Below are 17496 nucleotides of genomic sequence, written 5' to 3' on the forward strand. Positions count from 1 at the left end.
GGAATGAGAGCTGGTAGCATGAGAAAGACTGCATGGGAAATTTTGACTCTAAGCACTGCAAAGCCATGTAGAAATCTTCTAAGGGAGTACTGGGTACTGAAATATCATATCATAGAAAGAGTCAGAAATTTTGCTTGATAGTGGAACAAAGAAAACAAAAGAATAAAGAGGTTTTTTTTTTGGTCTTTTTTTTTTTTACAGTTAAAATAAGTAGTACTTTACTACTGCTTTTTTTTACTTAATAAGAAGATCATAAGATCATAGATTTAGACTTGGAAGGGGCTTTGAGACCATCTAGTTCAACCTCATTTTCCAGATGAGGAACTGAGGCTGAAAGAACTTAAGTGTCTTGTCTGAGGTCATGTGGATAGTAAATGGCAGAACCGGGATTTGAACTCAGGTCCTCTGATGTTAGATCCAATACTTTCCCCACTATACCATGCTTCCTCCTGATACCTCAATATATCTAACGATACGTTATTTCTGTTATTCTTACTCTAAATATGGTATCATCTTTAAAAAATAGATAACTGTTAATCTCTAATTGCTATGTATTGTTTTTTATTTTTAAAAATTTCATATGAAATATGTACTATAATTTAGATTCCATTTATTTACAGTAAGCCTGTGCATTTGGATCACAGGACCATAGCTATCCATTTCGTAGCAGTTTTCTTGAATTGCAGACTAAGTGACTAGGAGGAAATAAAAGCCTTTGAAATTCAAATCTGTACATGGCAACATCTGATATTTAAGTAGTGTTCAAAGGTTTGCAAAGAGCTTAACATATATCATTCAATCCAAGAAGCATTTATTAAATACCTACAAGTAAGGTACAGTGCTAGGTGCTGGGAGTGGAGGATGAGGAATACAAAGTAAAAGAAAACCAGCCCCTGCCCACAAAGGAGCTTATAGTTTGAGCTTCACAACAGGATAACTCTATGAGGTACGGACTACAGAAGTGTTTTGGACCTTATTGCTGCTGTTTAAAAGCCACAATGAAGGAAGATGACAAATGTTAGAGTGGAACATTGATACACTGTTGGTGCAGCTGTGAATTAGCACAGCCATTCTGGATTGCAATTTGGAGCTGTGCCCCTAAAGTTACCAACCTCGCACATACCCTTTGACGGAGTGAAATCATTACTAGGTCTACGCCCCAAAGTGATCAAAGCAAGAGGAAAAGGTCCTCCATTTAAAAAAATATTCATAGTATCTCTTTTTGAAATCGCAAAGAAGAGGAAACTAAAGGGATATAGTACATCAGTGGGGAATGGTTGAACAAATTATGGCATATGAATAATATAATGGAATATTATTGTGCGATAAAAAATGATGAAAGAGATGGTTTCAGAGAAACCTGGGAAGACTTAAATAAACAGATACAGAGTGAAGTAAGCAGAACCAGGAGATCAATTTATACTGTAACAACAACACTGTAAAAATGAATGATTTTGAAAGACCTAAGAATTCTGAACAATGCAAATATCAAACATGATTCCAGAAGACCAATGATGAAGAATGTGCCCCGGAGTCAAGAGGACCTGAATTCAAATCCAGCTTTAGGCACTTGGTAATTACTAGCTGTGTGACCCTGGGCAAGTCACTTAAGCCCAATTGCCTCAGTAAAAAAAAAAAAAAATGCTACCTATCTCCTAACAGAGAGGTGACTGACATATGCAGAATGAGATGTGTATTTTTGGACATGGCCAATGTTGTAATTTGTTTTGCTGGTCTATGTTTATTTGTTATAACAGTGATTTTTTTTTTTTGGTGGGGGCAAAGTGGGGTATTGGAAGGAGCAAAAAATGCTCAAATTAATAAACAAATGAGATTTTTGTTTCTCTAGCTTTGACAAATGTGGACACTGTATCTTGATGTCTCCCTCTCCCCCTTTTCTTTTCCCTGTCCCTTCCATCTTCTACCTTCTCCCTTAACTCACCATTATACAGGGATGAAGTATATGGTTATTTGTTGTGTTTGGTAAATGAAATTTTTGTTACTTGTGCTTAATTTTTAAAGTGGGGGGATGGAATGTTTTATATGTCTCTCTACAAAAACAAGACTCCACACAACTAAATTACATTGATTTTCACTTACCTGAATTTTACTTTCAGTGGATCAGGGACCCTGGATAGATATCTATTCCCTATCCCTACATTTACAGCTTTTAAATTTTTTAAAATTTGTAATTAAATTTTTTTTAATCAATAGAAAACTACTTTCTCTCCCTTCTTCCTACCCCTCCCCCAATTGAGAAAGAAAGAAAAACAAAAATCCTGTTCTGTATATAATCCCTTGTCACTTGCATACTGCTATCCTTGGAATTCTGACCAAGGTAGAGTACAGCTTAAAATGGGGGGAGGGGGGAAATACTGGTTCCAGAGATAGAAGACCTGGGTTCAAATCCTGATTCTGGTATTTACTACTTGTAACCTCCTTGGGCCTCAGTTTCTTCACCTGTAAAATGATGGAGTTGGGCTAGATGGCCTCTGAGGTCACCTCCAGCTGAATGTCTATGATCTTATTACCCTTGGGGCATTGCATTAACTAAATCATTTGGACAAGGTCCGAGACAGACCATACCTTTCTGTTGAAAAGCTGGGGCCTTGAACCTAGGTCTTCTGGCTCCAAATCCAAATAGCTTTACTTTACTTAACCAGAACAGCCTTAATCTGGAGGAAGGCTATGAGCCTTCAGGGTATGCAGCAAAGTTCTTTAGCTTTTCAGAAGCTGTCACGGTGAAACAAAACGGTAATTAACCATAAAACCTCCCTCTGGATTTTTTTCTTCCTTCAAAATGGGGAGTGGGGGAACTCCAAAACTTCCTGTTATTATATATTCATTTGCCCCTTGTCATATCGTCTCATAATTACTCTCATTTACCTATCAGTTCAGTTTATAAAGCACATTCCTTGCATCTCTACGAGGCAATGTATCTGAATCCTCATTTTACATAGGAAATTCAGAAAAATGAAGCAAATTACTTATGGTCACATAGCTAGTAAGTGGAAAAGCCAGCACTGGAATCTAGCTCTTCTTATTTTAAGTCCTGTGATCTTTCCATTATTCCACACTGTTCCTCTTAATAATGTGCATTAGTTTATATGTACCTATATATATATACATATACAGACATATATATGCATGCATGTATGTGTGTATGTATGTATGTATCTATATACGTACGTATGTCTATATCCCTGGTTACCCTCAACACCTAACTCATGAAGCCTTCTTGATCTCCCCCAACTGCTAGGACATCCCCTCCCCCAAATACCTTGCATTAATTTGTGTGTATGCACATATGTGTGTGTGTATCTATGTATATGTATGGATGTATATGCATGTGTATACACACACATATATACACTTACATACATATATATATTCTATATATACTCTTATGAATATGTGTTGTCTCCCCTACTAGAATGTAAGCCTCTTGAGAGTGTTAACCAACTGTCCTGACCCTCACAAGGGCACACAGGGAGTCCAGCTTGGGGCGCTAATAACAAATTATGTCAATTCAGGGTGGGGCTTCATCCTTGACCCATTCAGGGACTCCTGAATGCTCTGGGTCTGGTGTTTCTGAAAAATATGGCAACTCAAAAAGGCAAGTTCAAGGGGTCCCTTAACAAGAACATGTACTGTTTCACGTTTCTGTTTTTATCTCCAGTGCTTATGAAGAAACTTGGCATGGTAGAGAGAAAGCTGGCCTCGAAACCAGAAAGACTTGGATTCACTTCTTACCTCTGATCCATACTGGCTGTGTACTTACTCTCTCAGTATTTTAGACAACTCTTTTAGAATCTAAATTGCAGAAAAGATACTGACCTACATTGGTAGAGGTTTCTGCACTATTTCCCTAAACCAGGAAAATCACAGGTCCAGGCCTTATCCTCTCCCCAAGGCTTGGAACAGTGCCTGGTACATAGTAAGCGCTTAATTAATGCTTGTTAATTAAGGGGTGTGTGTGTGTGTGTGTGTGTGTGTGTGTGTGTGTGTGTGTGAATTCTTTTTTTTTTTTAACTTACTATTTGAGATGAGACTTTAGGGGATAAAAATAGCTCTCTGGTCTAATTAGCTGCAGGGCCTATTTAAAAAGCTGTTTCTTGCTTAGGTCTAATACAGATCTCCAAGATTCCATGCTAACAACAACACAACAGTTTTCCCGTTGCCTCATGGGACCAACTCAGCTCCCAGATGTGAAACCATTTCAGTGCCAGAGATAATTCCTCAGCACTGTGCTTTGCATCTTCAAGGAAAGGCTTCATCTTATTCACTAGTTTAATGAACACGCAACAGTGGGAGCACGTTCAGAGGTTGTCAGAGCAAACATACAGCAGGAGGCTTGTTCAACACTGTTGAGTCTGACTGGCAAACAGCTTGTTGCTGCTGCCTTAATGATGAAGGGGACAATTCCCTTCACTCTCACCCTGCAAAGGGATCAGCTCTGCAGCTGTCACAGGGAAGGCCTTGCAAGCTTAATTAACCAGGTGGAATGGGCCCTGTTTCCAGCAATGCTTTGGCTCTGAATGGAAAAGGGAAAGGGGGGAGGGATGGAGGAGAAGCAAAGGGTAGAAGTAGGGGAGTTGTGGGGGCAGAGGGAGGAATGTGTAGAAAAGCAACAAGATTGGGGTCACAGAATGATCACACAAACTATATTCAAAACCTCTCCGTCTCCACTTTCTGTACAGATTTTTCATCCTAAACGGGCTCACTGGAAGATGCAGAGTATCTAATTTGCTTTCCACTGAGTCAAAATACAATACAGTAAATGCATATATGAGACAACTCCAAGAGACAGACAAAAGGGAACTTTGCATGCCTTTACCTCTGTCGATGGGCCCCTTATGACCTCAATCTTCAAAGCTCCTTAAATTTTTTTCTTTTCTTTAAAGCAAAACTACATTGAAAGGCTCATTCAATAGAAGAATATAAACCAGGGTGTCCTAGCTTCTGGCCCTTTCAGGTAGTTGGGTAGGTGATCATCATACTTAGGTCACCAACCTGATGGGTGTTGGGAGTGACAGTGAGAGTAGGGGAGAAAGAGCTGTAACAGAATATTAGACATTGAATATGCCTAGTCTTCTTATGCTAAGCACTAAATACAAGGATACCTAAATGCCACACAGACTCTGCTGTTTAAGAGTTTACAGGTTAAAAGCTGTCAAGTGAATATACATCATTCTACAAAACAATTCAAGGAACATGTATAAGTGCCTACTATGTGCATAGCCTTGTGGTAGGTACCAGACATACAAACATAGCTATTAATAATAACACATCACATTTTTATAGTACTTCAAATACTTTCCTTACAACAACCAATAAATAAGGTAGCAAAATGCTATTAGCAGGAGCAGCTAGGTGGCACAGTGGACACAGCACTGGTCCTGAAGTCAGGAGGACCTCAGTTCAAATGTGACCTCGGACCAAACACTTGACACTTACTAGCAGTGTGACCCTGGGCAAGTCACTTAACCCCAACTGCCTAAAAAAAAAAAAATGTTATTAGCTCCATTTTATAGATTAAGAAACTGAGGCTTAGAGAGGTATAAAGTGACTTTATCTAGTACCACATAACTAGTAAGCATCATAGCCAAGAATCAAAACCTTCATTTTTACCCCTATTCTATACTGTTTTCTAGGTGTTTATGATAGAAAAAAGGAAAGACAGAAACACAAATAACTATCATGCAAGGAAGTATAATAAAATATGATATATTCAATTGTTATGAAAAATTTAAGTGTGGGATTTGGAGTCAAAGTGACAGGGCATGGGACCTAGGCCCTAAAATGAAAAGACCATGTCTTTGGAGTCCCAAAGACATGGTCTTTTCCTTTTAGGGTTCCAGGTCCTATATACCGTCATTAGGACTTAGATTCAAGTTCTAGTGCCAGCACTTATGACTTCACATGTCACCTGGGGCAAATCACTTCAACTCTCTGTGCCTCAGTTTCCTCATCTGTAAAATGAAGGGGTTGAGGTAGATGACATCTAAGTACTTTCCAGATCTAGATCTATTATCCTACATTTGTTGTTCAGTTGTTTTTCAGTCATGCGTGACTCTTGGTGACCCCACTTGGAGTTTTCTTGGCAAAGATAATGGAGTGGTTTGCCATTTCCTTCTCCAACTCATTTTACAAATGAAGAAACTAAGGAAAACAGGGTTAAGTGACTTATCCAGGGTCACATAGCTAATAAGTGTCTAAGGCCGGATTTGAACTCAGGAAGATGAATCTTCCTGATTCCAGGCCCAGCCCTCTATCTACTACATACATAATGTTAAAAAGTGACTCTGGCCTAGACCTGTGATTTTATTGGTGTAGAGAATTCCTATATCCTCTTTATTGATGACAATCAGCAACTGTTCTGAAACTTAACGGTCTTACAGAGTTATGCTGGGCACTGAGAGATTAAGTTATTTATTCTTAGGGTCATACAACATGTATGTGTCAGAGGTAAAACTTGAATCCAGGTCTTACTGACTGAGAAGCCAGCTCTGACTCTAGCCACCACACTGGGGCTATTATTTCAGTAAATAATGCTCTAGCTCAACAGCTAAAACATACTATGTGCTAAAAACAGTCCTAAGTGGCTGAATCTAGGCAAGATCATAAGGCTAGAGAGATGGGACAAGACTTATGTAACATATAAATACTTTGTATTTGCTTATAACAGGGTAATAGCATATAGTTAGGACACATTTATAAGGGGATAACAACCAATTTGCAATATATCCCTAAAGCACTGAGCAGACTACAAGCTCAACATGAGTCAACAATGTGATGGAGTAAACAAAAAAAACAAAAAAAGAACTAATGCTAGCTAGTTTAGGTTGCATAAATAGAATCATAATGTTCAGAGTGAGAGAACAGTTTGTCCTAGGAGATAGAGTTCCTCATCAATGTCTTCAGTCTGACAATCTTCAAGTGTCAACTTGCTAGGGATCCTATAGAGGGGATTTCTGTTGGGCTGAATGGTGTTTGAGGTCTAATCTAACTCAGAAATTCACTGTAGGAAGTCAAGGTTGTCATAATTCTCGTCTAGTTAGGATGGTTCTCTTGGAATATGATGAGATGCACATTCATCCCAAAAAAAGATGTATTTTTGTCCACCATTGGATTTATTTTGTTTTGCTATAGGGTTTCTTTCTGTAGGTAAACTGGGGTGAGGTTATGGGGAAGGGGGCATTAATAATAGTGATAACCTCCCCGCCAAGAGTGCCATTATAACAATTTTTCAAACGCACAGAGGAGAACAGAAGAGGCCAGACAAGTAAGACAGTTTTGAAAGTAACATGTAGAGTTTATTAAATGGTTTTTTAAGAATAAGTAGAATGAAGTGGAGATTCATACTTTCTTAGAATAGAATCTTCTTTTTACATTTGCTGTGTATATGGAAATACTTTTTTTTTTTTTTGGTGTTTAAGTTTAAAATGAAAAAAAATTCATATGCTTCCCTGCCTCCAATGAAAAGGATATATTTCATCTGGAGTGTTGGATATTATCAGCTAAGGCTGAGTGGATTTAAATGAGTACAATGTATCCTTACACATATCCTCTGATGATTTCTACCAAGGATGCTAGAAAATAAATATATTCTCATTTCCTCAAGAAATGACTATGTCACAGCCTCAGTACTCACCTAGCAAGACTAGGTTCTTATACTATATGGCATCATTCATAACCAATGGAGTATCATTCTTCATTTTAAAGATCTGATCATTCAAGAAATCCTAGAGAGGATATTTATTATGGAGAGAGTGAAGAAAGAAATGGTGTGTGGTAGTAAAGTTGGCTGAGTGACTAAGGGTTTTTCTAAGGATAAGACTTAGCATATTAATGGTAAGATTACATTATAGACTAAAAGGTACTCTCAAACATTTTCCCTTGGCCTCCTTATTTAAATTATGCTACAGAAAAGTCTGAGATGGGAGGGGAACAATATAAATTTAAGAGAACCTCTATCCATTTCATCCTCCCTTGAATCTGTTATAGCAGAATTTGTGAAGAGTGAGCAGAGAAGATAAGGAAAATTTATCAGTTCTTTCCCTCACCCCCTACCCACACCTCAAGTCCATAAGGAAAATAGTTCTGGTTTGGTGAGGACTATACTTAAAGCATACCTCTACAGACCCTAGTATGCTAAGGCTTTTGATCTCTTCCCACCATTGCACAGACAAATCCCCTTAATAAAAGGATTTGTTCTGTGAAGTTTGAATTCAGTCAAAGGGCTGCACTTGAGGACCTAGAGGGCCACCGTGGCCTCAAAGCTGCAGGTTCCCCACCCCTGGCATAGAAACCTGCAAGGAGGAATCATCCCTGGTCCTACAGAAAGGAAGGAAATCTCTCTCCAGGCTCTTCAGTGCCCTTTCCTCTGCCATTGTCTACTAGACTAGTGTCCAAAGAACAACATTAATGAAGAGACCCCAGAATCTATATGGTAGGAGCAGGTGAACTCTTCTCCCAACCTCATACTGTATTTTCCATGGGTGCTTTTTTTCCCTCTCATGCCTCTCAACAGGACCTTGGCCATTTGCAAAGTGGGATGAATGAATGAATGAATGAATGAATGGATGAAATGAATACAAAGGTATTTATTAAGCACTATTATTAAGTGCCAAGTACTGAAGAGCTGGGGATATAAAAAACAAAACTGAGGACAGTCTCTGCCCTTAAGAAGCTTACATTTTAATAGAAAGAGACAATAAATATGTGAGATTGTTGACTAAAGTAAGATATTTTGATTTGGAGAATTACTGGATTGGTGAATAAAACCATGTGGGAATAGATTGACATACCCTTTCCAGGAGTAATGTCTATACTAATTTGATTATGGTTCCAGAACTGGAAATGGAGTGGGGCAACACAAATGCCATCAAGGCAGCTAGTGAGAAGATGGTAGACTTTGAGAGGGGCTTACCAAACAGACCAACAGGGCCCTGACAGATGAAAGGGCTAAGTCCTCAGGGCATGGGTTCTGGCCCAGTGGCAAGTCAGTTGGAGAGAATGTGGGAGGAAGTAGGAAAAGGAGATGGCATTCTCTCCTTTGTCTAGGGAAGCCACAGAAGAATTGAGGAAGGATGATTTTCTCTCCTCTGTCTCCACGAGTTCCCCTCTACATGAAAGAGACAATTTCACAGGCCAAATGTTTTACAGTGGCTAGTAGGTGATGACTACTTGAAACAGTAAGCTAGACTGCTAGACCATTAGGCTCCATGAAGGCAGGGATTCTGTGTTTTCTAGCTTTTATACCTGCACAGGTCCTAGCACAAAACTCTACAGCATTTCATGTTCACTGAAATCGGAGGTGGGGATCACAAGCCACAGATCCATCATACAGTGGCAATGAAAATGATTCCTTCCCCTAGAGTGTATGTATATATGGAGGTGTGTGTGGACTGTAGAACATCTTCTGGCAGTTTTCATGATGAGTAACAATTTCCCAAAAGGCATATACCTTTCTGCTCTAATATCCCCTCAACTTCTTCTCTGCATCCCCTCCAAAGTCCCAAATGGTTGTTCAGACTGGGTGGAGAGCTCAAGCATACCAAAGCTTTCTTTGTTCCCCTCTCAATCCTGGGGAAATCTCAGGCCTGGGGAATGCATTGCTCCAGAATAACCCTGGAACCAAGTTCAACCCTAGGTCTTTACCCACAAAACGGAGTATTAGATAGTGGTTAGGGATTAGGAGATAGTTAGCCAGCCATATTCTGCAACCCTCCCAGTCCATCTTCCCGTATCTTTGGAATAGCCCTGACTTATGAATAGTTCCTATGTTTCTAAGAGTGGGAGGAGGGCATGGAGAGGGGTTGGTTATCTTGCATGCTTCCAAGTCTGAAGAGAAGAATGACACTAGATCAGTTATAGGAATGTTTCCATTCATTTGTTCCTCCCCACCGTAGCTATTAAAAGGGAGATGATAATTCTGTTGCATTTTTCCAAGTGCCTGTTTATCAGAACAAAGTGCTAAACCAACAGATGGATCTTGTACATTGAGAAATCAGGGCGAGGCACTTGAGTGTCCCAGGAAAATCACATTCCCTTTCAGTTACTGTTCATCAGCATCTTTAAACCTTTACTATCATGTATGTTATTTGATATCTCATAAAATAAAGACTTACACGCCAGGGAGAGCAGAATTCTGACAATACGCATCTGGCCAATTACTAAAAGTCATAGTAGACAAGTGGAAAGAACAATCACAAAATCATTAAAAATGTATACTGAAAAACTACAAAGCACAAGCCTGGCCCTAAAGAAAAGAAATAAGAAGGTGCCTCTCCCAACTCCTTTGCTGAGGTGGGGGAAAGGGATCTCTGGGTGTGGAATATTACATATAATGTTGGAAATTTTTTACAATGTATTGATTAGTTTTGCTGAATTTTTCTCCTTTTTTGTTCTTTTTAAAACTAAATTTTTGCTATAAGGGATGGATTTTGGTGAGGGGAAGGGGAAGTATACAGGGGAAATTTTAGGTAACATAAAAACAAACTATATCAATAAAATTGGTGTGTTTTTTTTTTATTGACTGTCGAAGGTACACCTCACTGTGACCCCATTTCATTCCTGAGGCCCCTACCTTGCCTACACCTATTCTAAGTTCCCTGTTTAGTCATTTTTAGAGGCAAAAACTGAATATAGGTTCTAGGGCCAAGACACATGGAAAAGCTGGTGAAATGGGGCACTCTGCTTCTGTAAGCAAAAAGCATACACAATCTACCAAAGCAGGGAACAGCTGTGGTACAGAGTCCTGCCCCACATGTGTTCCCTAAAAACACTTTGGCCTCTCCCTCAGAGTCGTGGGGGGCATGGAGAAGATGCTTCCTGTTGGGTGAGTAGATTGTGTTCTTTCTCCTTCCCCTCCCCCCATCTCTACTCATGTGAGAGAAGAAAACAAGTTAGTTCCTGGTGAACGTTTCTAGTCTGTGTCTGTGTTCAAACAGAACTGGGCCACTCCTGGCAAAGGAAGCTATGTATTCTTCTTGTGCCAAGGGATAGTCTCACCAAACTCAGCAGAACATGGGTCAATGCGTCCCCATATGCTTTATGAGTTATCACAGAGCTGCCCTCAGAAGAGGCCGCATTTACCAATTGCTGGCATAATTGTGTTAGAAGCAATATGAGTTTCTCTAGAAACTAACTAGGCTGTCATCCTTATTCTGTGATGGGGCACGAAGGAAGGAAAATGGAATTTCAGTATACCTGTGTTATATCATAGAGAGCCCTGTAGAAAAAAAAACCATTGAACATAGAAATGTGAGTTTGTGTCCTGACTCAGCCATGTATGATCTGTGAGGTAAAAGAATTGAAGCATTTCATTCCCAGTAAGGATTCTTACTTGGAACAGGATTTTGCTGATAGGAGGTGATCAAGGTAGGCATGAAAACGGAGGTCTGTTCGCTTGACTTTCTCCCACCCAGCTCAAAATGAGTGTCCAAACCTTGCTTTTGGGACTGATGGCAAAAGCTATCATACCAAATGAGATAATGTATGAAAGTTTTTTATAAAGTACAAAGTACCGATACTTCTGCTTCCGGGAGCCAAGATGGTGGAGTAAAAAGGTAGTCGCTCTCACCCTCCCCTATCAACCTCTGAAAGCCCAGAAAATATCGCCCCAGAAAAAACCCTGGAACAGCTGAACTAGAAGAAAGACAGGGAGCAGCAGTGCAGTAGCCCAGGTAGCTTGAGGGTTTAACAGGAAAGGCCCTTCTTACCCTGGGGGAAGAGGAGCAGCGCAGAACCGGAGGCATCCCAGACAGCTAGTGGAAAGACCCATTTTAGCATTCTACAGCAAACGGGTCTCCCAGTGCCTCAGCAAAATTATACAGGAAGCAGCACTACAAAGAGCCCCAGGTGGATAAGCACCCTGTAGCATTCATCTGAAAGGAGCTGAAGAAAGCAACCTAGAGTTCCCCGAAAGTTCCAGCCTTGCTGATTCCAACCCAACACCAGGTAAGCTGTCAGAACCCTACAGCCTCCAAATGCCAACCAAGAGGAGATCCTGAAGCCCAGGTGGTCCAGCAGGCAAACACCAACAGCTGGACCTCCGAGTGCCTCAGTGAGGGCGGGGAAATCGGTGGAAACCAGCTCAGAAAACCACCAGGTGCCTCGGCATTCTACAGCAAAGGAGTCTCCCAGTGCCTCAGCAGAACTAAGAGATCAGTACTGCAAGGGGCCCCAGACAGATAAACACCCTGCAGCACCCATCTAAAAGGAGCTGAAGAAAGCTAAAGGAAAGGAAAAGCAGGCAACCTAGATTTACCTGAAAGTCGCAGCCTTGCTGATTCCAGCCCAACACCAGGTAAGCTGCCAAAACCCTACAGCCTCCAATTGCCAACATAAGAGGCCCCAGCACACAAAGTCAGTGACCAAGACCTAGGCTCCCAACACAAGAAGCTTGGGTCAGTGCCCTCTGCTCCCCAGCAGGAGAGCTTAATCTCTTTAAAGGCCAGGGAATAAAGAAACACCATGAGTAAAAAGAAACGAATGACAGATTCATATAATGAGAAGAGTGAAGATCAAGACAGAAATTCTGAAGAGGACAACATTGTTAACAAACCCACATCTGCAACATCAAAAGGGAATATGAACTGGTCTGAAGCCCAAAAAGCCTTCTTAGAAGAGCTCAAGAAGGATTTTAAAAGTCAGATGAGAGTGGTAGAGGAGTCCTTAAAAAATACAATTGGTCAATTGGAAAAAAAGTACACTGAAGAAAACAAGTCCCTAAAAAACACAATTGGCCAACTGGAAAAAAAAAGTATACTGAAGAAAACAAATCCCTTAAAAATACAGTTGGCCAATTGGAGAAGAAAGTACAAAATCTAACAGAAGAAAATAATATGTTAAAAACTAGAATTGGACAAATGGAAACTAATGAGAGAGCAAGAACCAGTCAAACAGAAACAAAAAAATGAAAAAATAGATAAAAAGGTAAAATACCTCATGGGTAAAACAACTGACCTGGAAAATCGATCCAGGAGAGAGAATTTAAAAATTATTGGCCTACCTGAAAATCATGATGAAAAAAAGAGCCTGGACAGGAAAACTACCCTGAAGTCCTAGAACCAGAAGGTAAAATAACCATAGAAAGACTCCACTGCTCCCCACCTGAAAGAGATCCCAAATTGAAAATGCCAAGGAATATTATAGCCAAATTCCAAAATTACCAGATGAAAGAGAAAATACTGCAACAATTTAAATATCACGGAACCACAGTCAGGATTACACAGGACCTTGCAGCTTCTACATTAATAGTCTGTGGGGCGTGGAACATGATATTTCATAAGGCAAAGGAGCTTGGACTTCAGCCAAGGATCAACTACCCAGTGAAAATGAGCATGATTTTTCAGGGGAGAAGATGGATATTCAATGAAATAGGGGACTTCCAAACCTTCCTGATAAAAAGACCAGAGCTCAACAAAAAATTTGATCTTCAAGTACAAGATTCAAGAGAGACATAAAAAGGTAAATGGGACAGAAAGATACAATATGTTGTTAATAAGGGCAAACTGTTTACATCCCTACAAGGGAAGATGACACTTGCCAACTCTTGAGAACTGTATTGTTATTATACCATGTTAAAGGAGTATACATAAAGGGGGTGGATGTAAGTTGACTTTGATGTAATGATAAAATAAAAAATCTAATCAAGTGGGTTAAATGGATCCAAGTAAGTGGATTAGTCTGATCTAAGAAAATGTACTGAGAAAGGAGGAGGCAGACAAGGGTAAATTACATTATAGGAAAAGACATAAAAACCTATTAGAGCAGAGGGAAAGAAGGAAGGAGAATGAGCACTGTTTGAACCTTACTCTCATCAGATTTGGCTCAAGAAGGGAATAACATAATCAGGTATAGAAATCTAACTTGCTCTATAGGCAGCAGGAGGGAAAAGGGGAAAGAAAAGGGAAGGGGGATAGAAGGGAGGGAAGAAGCAGGAAGGGTAAAGGGGAAGAAAAGGGAAAGGGCTAATAGAAGGGAGGTGGGACTGAAGGAGAAGGTGGTCATAAAGTACAAAGTACCACCTAAGTGTAAATTATTAATAAATAACAAGAGTAATGATGATAGCCATTCAAGTGAGTTAATGGATTTCAAGAAAATTGAGAAGCCATAATTCTAGAGTCCAATACACACAAAGACACACACACACACATACATCTGTCAAGCTACCTATAACTGTAGTCAGAACTTAAATATGATGGGAACTTACACAATTCCAGGATATGTTTGAGGGGGCAGCGATAAGAAATGTTCTTTCATTTCGCAAAGGGGAAAGGGGACCTTCTAGTATACTTTGTCTGCCACTGGCTCACGAGCACCCAGATTAAAGGCAAGGTGTTTGGCTGAAGGAGATTCAAAAGCCATCCCAAGTTTACACAAGGCACCTAAGCTTCCCTCCACACTCCCCCTCCTGGCCTCTCCCCTTGATAATGCAGGCCACAGTGACACAGCAGAAGGTATGTGCTGCTCCAATAAAACCTCTACAATTATAATCTTGGGCCTCCCCAGTTTACCACTGCACCGCTCTTATCCTTAGCCAACTTCCAGGGCTGCAGGTCTAGGGGGTCACCTTTCCAAAACAACATCCCTCCCTCTCCCCAGCTCAAAGCAGCTGTCACAGACCAGGCCCAGAGTTTCCATGAGAATCAGTGGAATCTTGGATTGTCTTCATTACCTTAGGATTGGGGAGCAAGCGTCTTTCTAGAGTTTATGCAACTGAGCAACCTGCCGCAGATTCAGGGCTACCTGTGATTTAATTTAACCACATAGTATCAGAAAAACCACCACAAACCACACTGGAATGACTGCTCCTCTGGGTCAGGAAAACCAACCAATGGAATATATGCATTATAAAAGACAGCTTTATCTTGGATATGAATTAGATTACAGCAAAGGGGACACAAATCCTTTCCTGGAGGAGCAATTGAAAGAGCCATGCTGGTGCTGTTGTCTTAGAAGGACCTAAGTTCTTTTAGGACAATGTAGCCCTCCCCAAAGCAGCTGCCTCCCAGCGGAGTCAAAGTTTGAGGAAAATGACCAAAGCCCAACAGCGTATCTAAGCATCCAGCAACTTTGACTCCATTGTTTCTTCCTCACTTCCCAGATCCAGAGTTAGAAGAAAACATCTCTGCCAGGAAAGAACCTCAGGGTTGATAGAGAGTTCCCTCATCCTCTCACCGCATTGGGATGCTAAGTGTACCGTGCTCTCCATCCCCATCCCTATCCTCATTTCCATCCCCAAGTCTTTCCAGAAGGCTTATTACCTTTGTGATGACCATGCAGAATGACTCCAGGTATAGGGGACTGGGTGGAAGCTGTCTCCTCAATCAGTCTTGATTGCAGAGTCTTTTCCAAGACACAGAAGTCGACTCCAGCCTTTCTTCCCGTCCTGGTCCTCACTCCCCTTTGTCGGTCTCCTACCTCTCCCTCTCCGAAACCAGAGACAATAATCCTTGGCAGAGGGAGTCACGTTCATTCATAAATCATGACTGAAATATTTCTTGCTTTTCCCTGCCGGTGGAAGCAGGAGAGATTTGGGAGGGTCCAACAGAAAAAAACCACCTGAAAACAATTCTGCTAGCAGTCAATGCATAGTGCTCTCTCGTTCTCTCGTTCTCTCTCTCTCTCTCTCTCTCTCTCTCTCTCTCTCTCTCTCTCTCTCACGCGCGCGCACACACAGAAGCACTGCAATGTACAGTAACTAGCGAGCAGGCAGACACAGGGTGTGGGTGGAGAAACAAGGAGGGAGGAGGAGAGAAAATAAGAGATTCGCTTCCTTTTGTGTGAAAGGCAGAAATAGGAGCCTTTGCAGGGACAAACTGCATATTCATGAGCAGAGGGCGGAGACCGGAAGACACCTAACCCAAGTCCCCTTCCTACCTAAAACAACCTGTCCCCCTGCATCGAATGACGTAGGGGTGACCACAGGAGCCCAGCCCGAGCCTCTCCTTCCAAACAGATGGTTCCTTTTCCATTCTGATTCTGAGCGTCTCCCGCCTTTGCCCCCCCACCCCCCGGGAAGGGGAGGGGAGGGGAGGGAGCCCCTGGCTGTGCAGCAGCTGCTGTAGCCGCAGGGAGTGGGTGCTGCCGCTGGGATCATTCCTGCGGCTCTGCTTCAGGGGACCCTGATGCCAGCACAGGGTGTCCAGGGAAAGTTCTCTCTGCGGAGCCTGAGCCAGGGTGGGTCCAGAGAAGTCAGGTGATGTTATGGGCTGTCCCTCCGATTCCACTTGTCCTACCTAGAGGGGTCATGGTCACCCTCCTTAAAATATCTCCATGCTCCACCCCACTCTCCAAAACCTTGCATATCAAAGGATAGACAAACTCCAATTCCCACTCCCCAAGCCCTAGAGTGCATCAAGGCATAGGCATAGGAGCAGGACCCGAGATTTCACTGATATAGGAAGTTCTTCCATAAGGAAACTCCCCATACTGATTCAGGTCAGCACTTTCTTTTCAGTTTTTAGTGATAGAGAAATGTCTACTACACCAGGAGATTAAATGACCTGAACCAGGTCACGCAGCCAGAGGCATATACAAGTCTTTCTGGTTGCAAGGCCAGTTCTCTATGTCCTACACATAGCTGCTGAATACATGATTAGTGATTAATGTTTGTTAAATCTGAATCTGAAATTTATACGTTTAATAATTAGCATGCTCAGAACCACTAGGCCTGTCTTAGGGATTGGGCAGTCCATTCTCATAAGTAAAAGGACATTTTTTGTAACTAGTTTAAAGAAATAAAATACAAGTGTTTGACAAATTTTAATATTCATGCTTGTTTTTCCCTTATTATGGTCTATAGATATTTAGTCTATGAATTCCATCACGTTAAGGGGATTTCTTGGGGACACTGTCTTAACACCTTAACTACCCCCTCCTCCCTAACTTTTATGTATCAAATATTGAAATTTGACCGATAGCCTTCAGATGTAATCATATCCTGCTTTTCTTTGGGCCCCTGGCCCACTATAAGCTTTCTACGTCAGAAACGAATGAGGTGTTTTAAGATGTGGAATTAAAGACAGAGAGAAAGAAAGAGACAGAGACAGAGACAGAGAGAGAGAGCTCTCAATGGATGGCCTCTGCTTTACTTTGGTTTTTTTTTTTCAGTAAAATAGGAGAGATGGTCCATCACTGAGAAGGTAGGGTAAGAAAGGGTACAGGGAGGGGATAGTATACAGATAGTATGCTAAATCTGGAGTCAGGGAAATAAATTTGGTTTCTGATGCTTACTAGCCATGTGATCCTGGGCAATTTGCTTAGCTACTCTGGCCCTCAGTTTCCTCCTCTATAACATAAGAGGGTTGCGCCAGGTGGGACAATGTGGTGGTACAATGAAAAAATCTATGACTTTGGATTGGGTTTGAAGTCTGACTTTGATATGTACTGCCTGTGTGGCCTTGGGCAACCTACTTAACTTTCTCTGGGCCTCAGTTTCCCAGTAAAGTGTAGTAAAAAGAAAAAAAGTTTCTCAGTAAAATG

The 17496-nt window shown here is 41.2% G+C and overlaps 1 protein-coding gene across 1 annotated transcript in view; it reads right to left on the minus strand.

Annotated features, from left to right (window-relative positions):
* The window catches only part of LOC114025979 (coronin-2A-like), a 159734-nt gene extending 144012 nt beyond the window's left edge, over positions 1-15722 (minus strand). The window contains exon 1 of the mRNA XM_027839530.1: positions 15276-15722. Coding sequence (XP_027695331.1) covers positions 15276-15290 — 15 coding nt within the window. The 5' untranslated portion in view covers positions 15291-15722. The remainder of the gene's footprint in view (positions 1-15275) is intronic.
* Positions 15723-17496: the final 1774 nt, after the last annotated feature.

The sequence above is a fragment of the Vombatus ursinus genome, unplaced genomic scaffold, assembly GCF_900497805.2.
Source record: "Vombatus ursinus unplaced genomic scaffold, bare-nosed wombat genome assembly UNPS02014832.1, whole genome shotgun sequence".
Taxonomy (NCBI): domain Eukaryota; kingdom Metazoa; phylum Chordata; class Mammalia; order Diprotodontia; family Vombatidae; genus Vombatus; species Vombatus ursinus.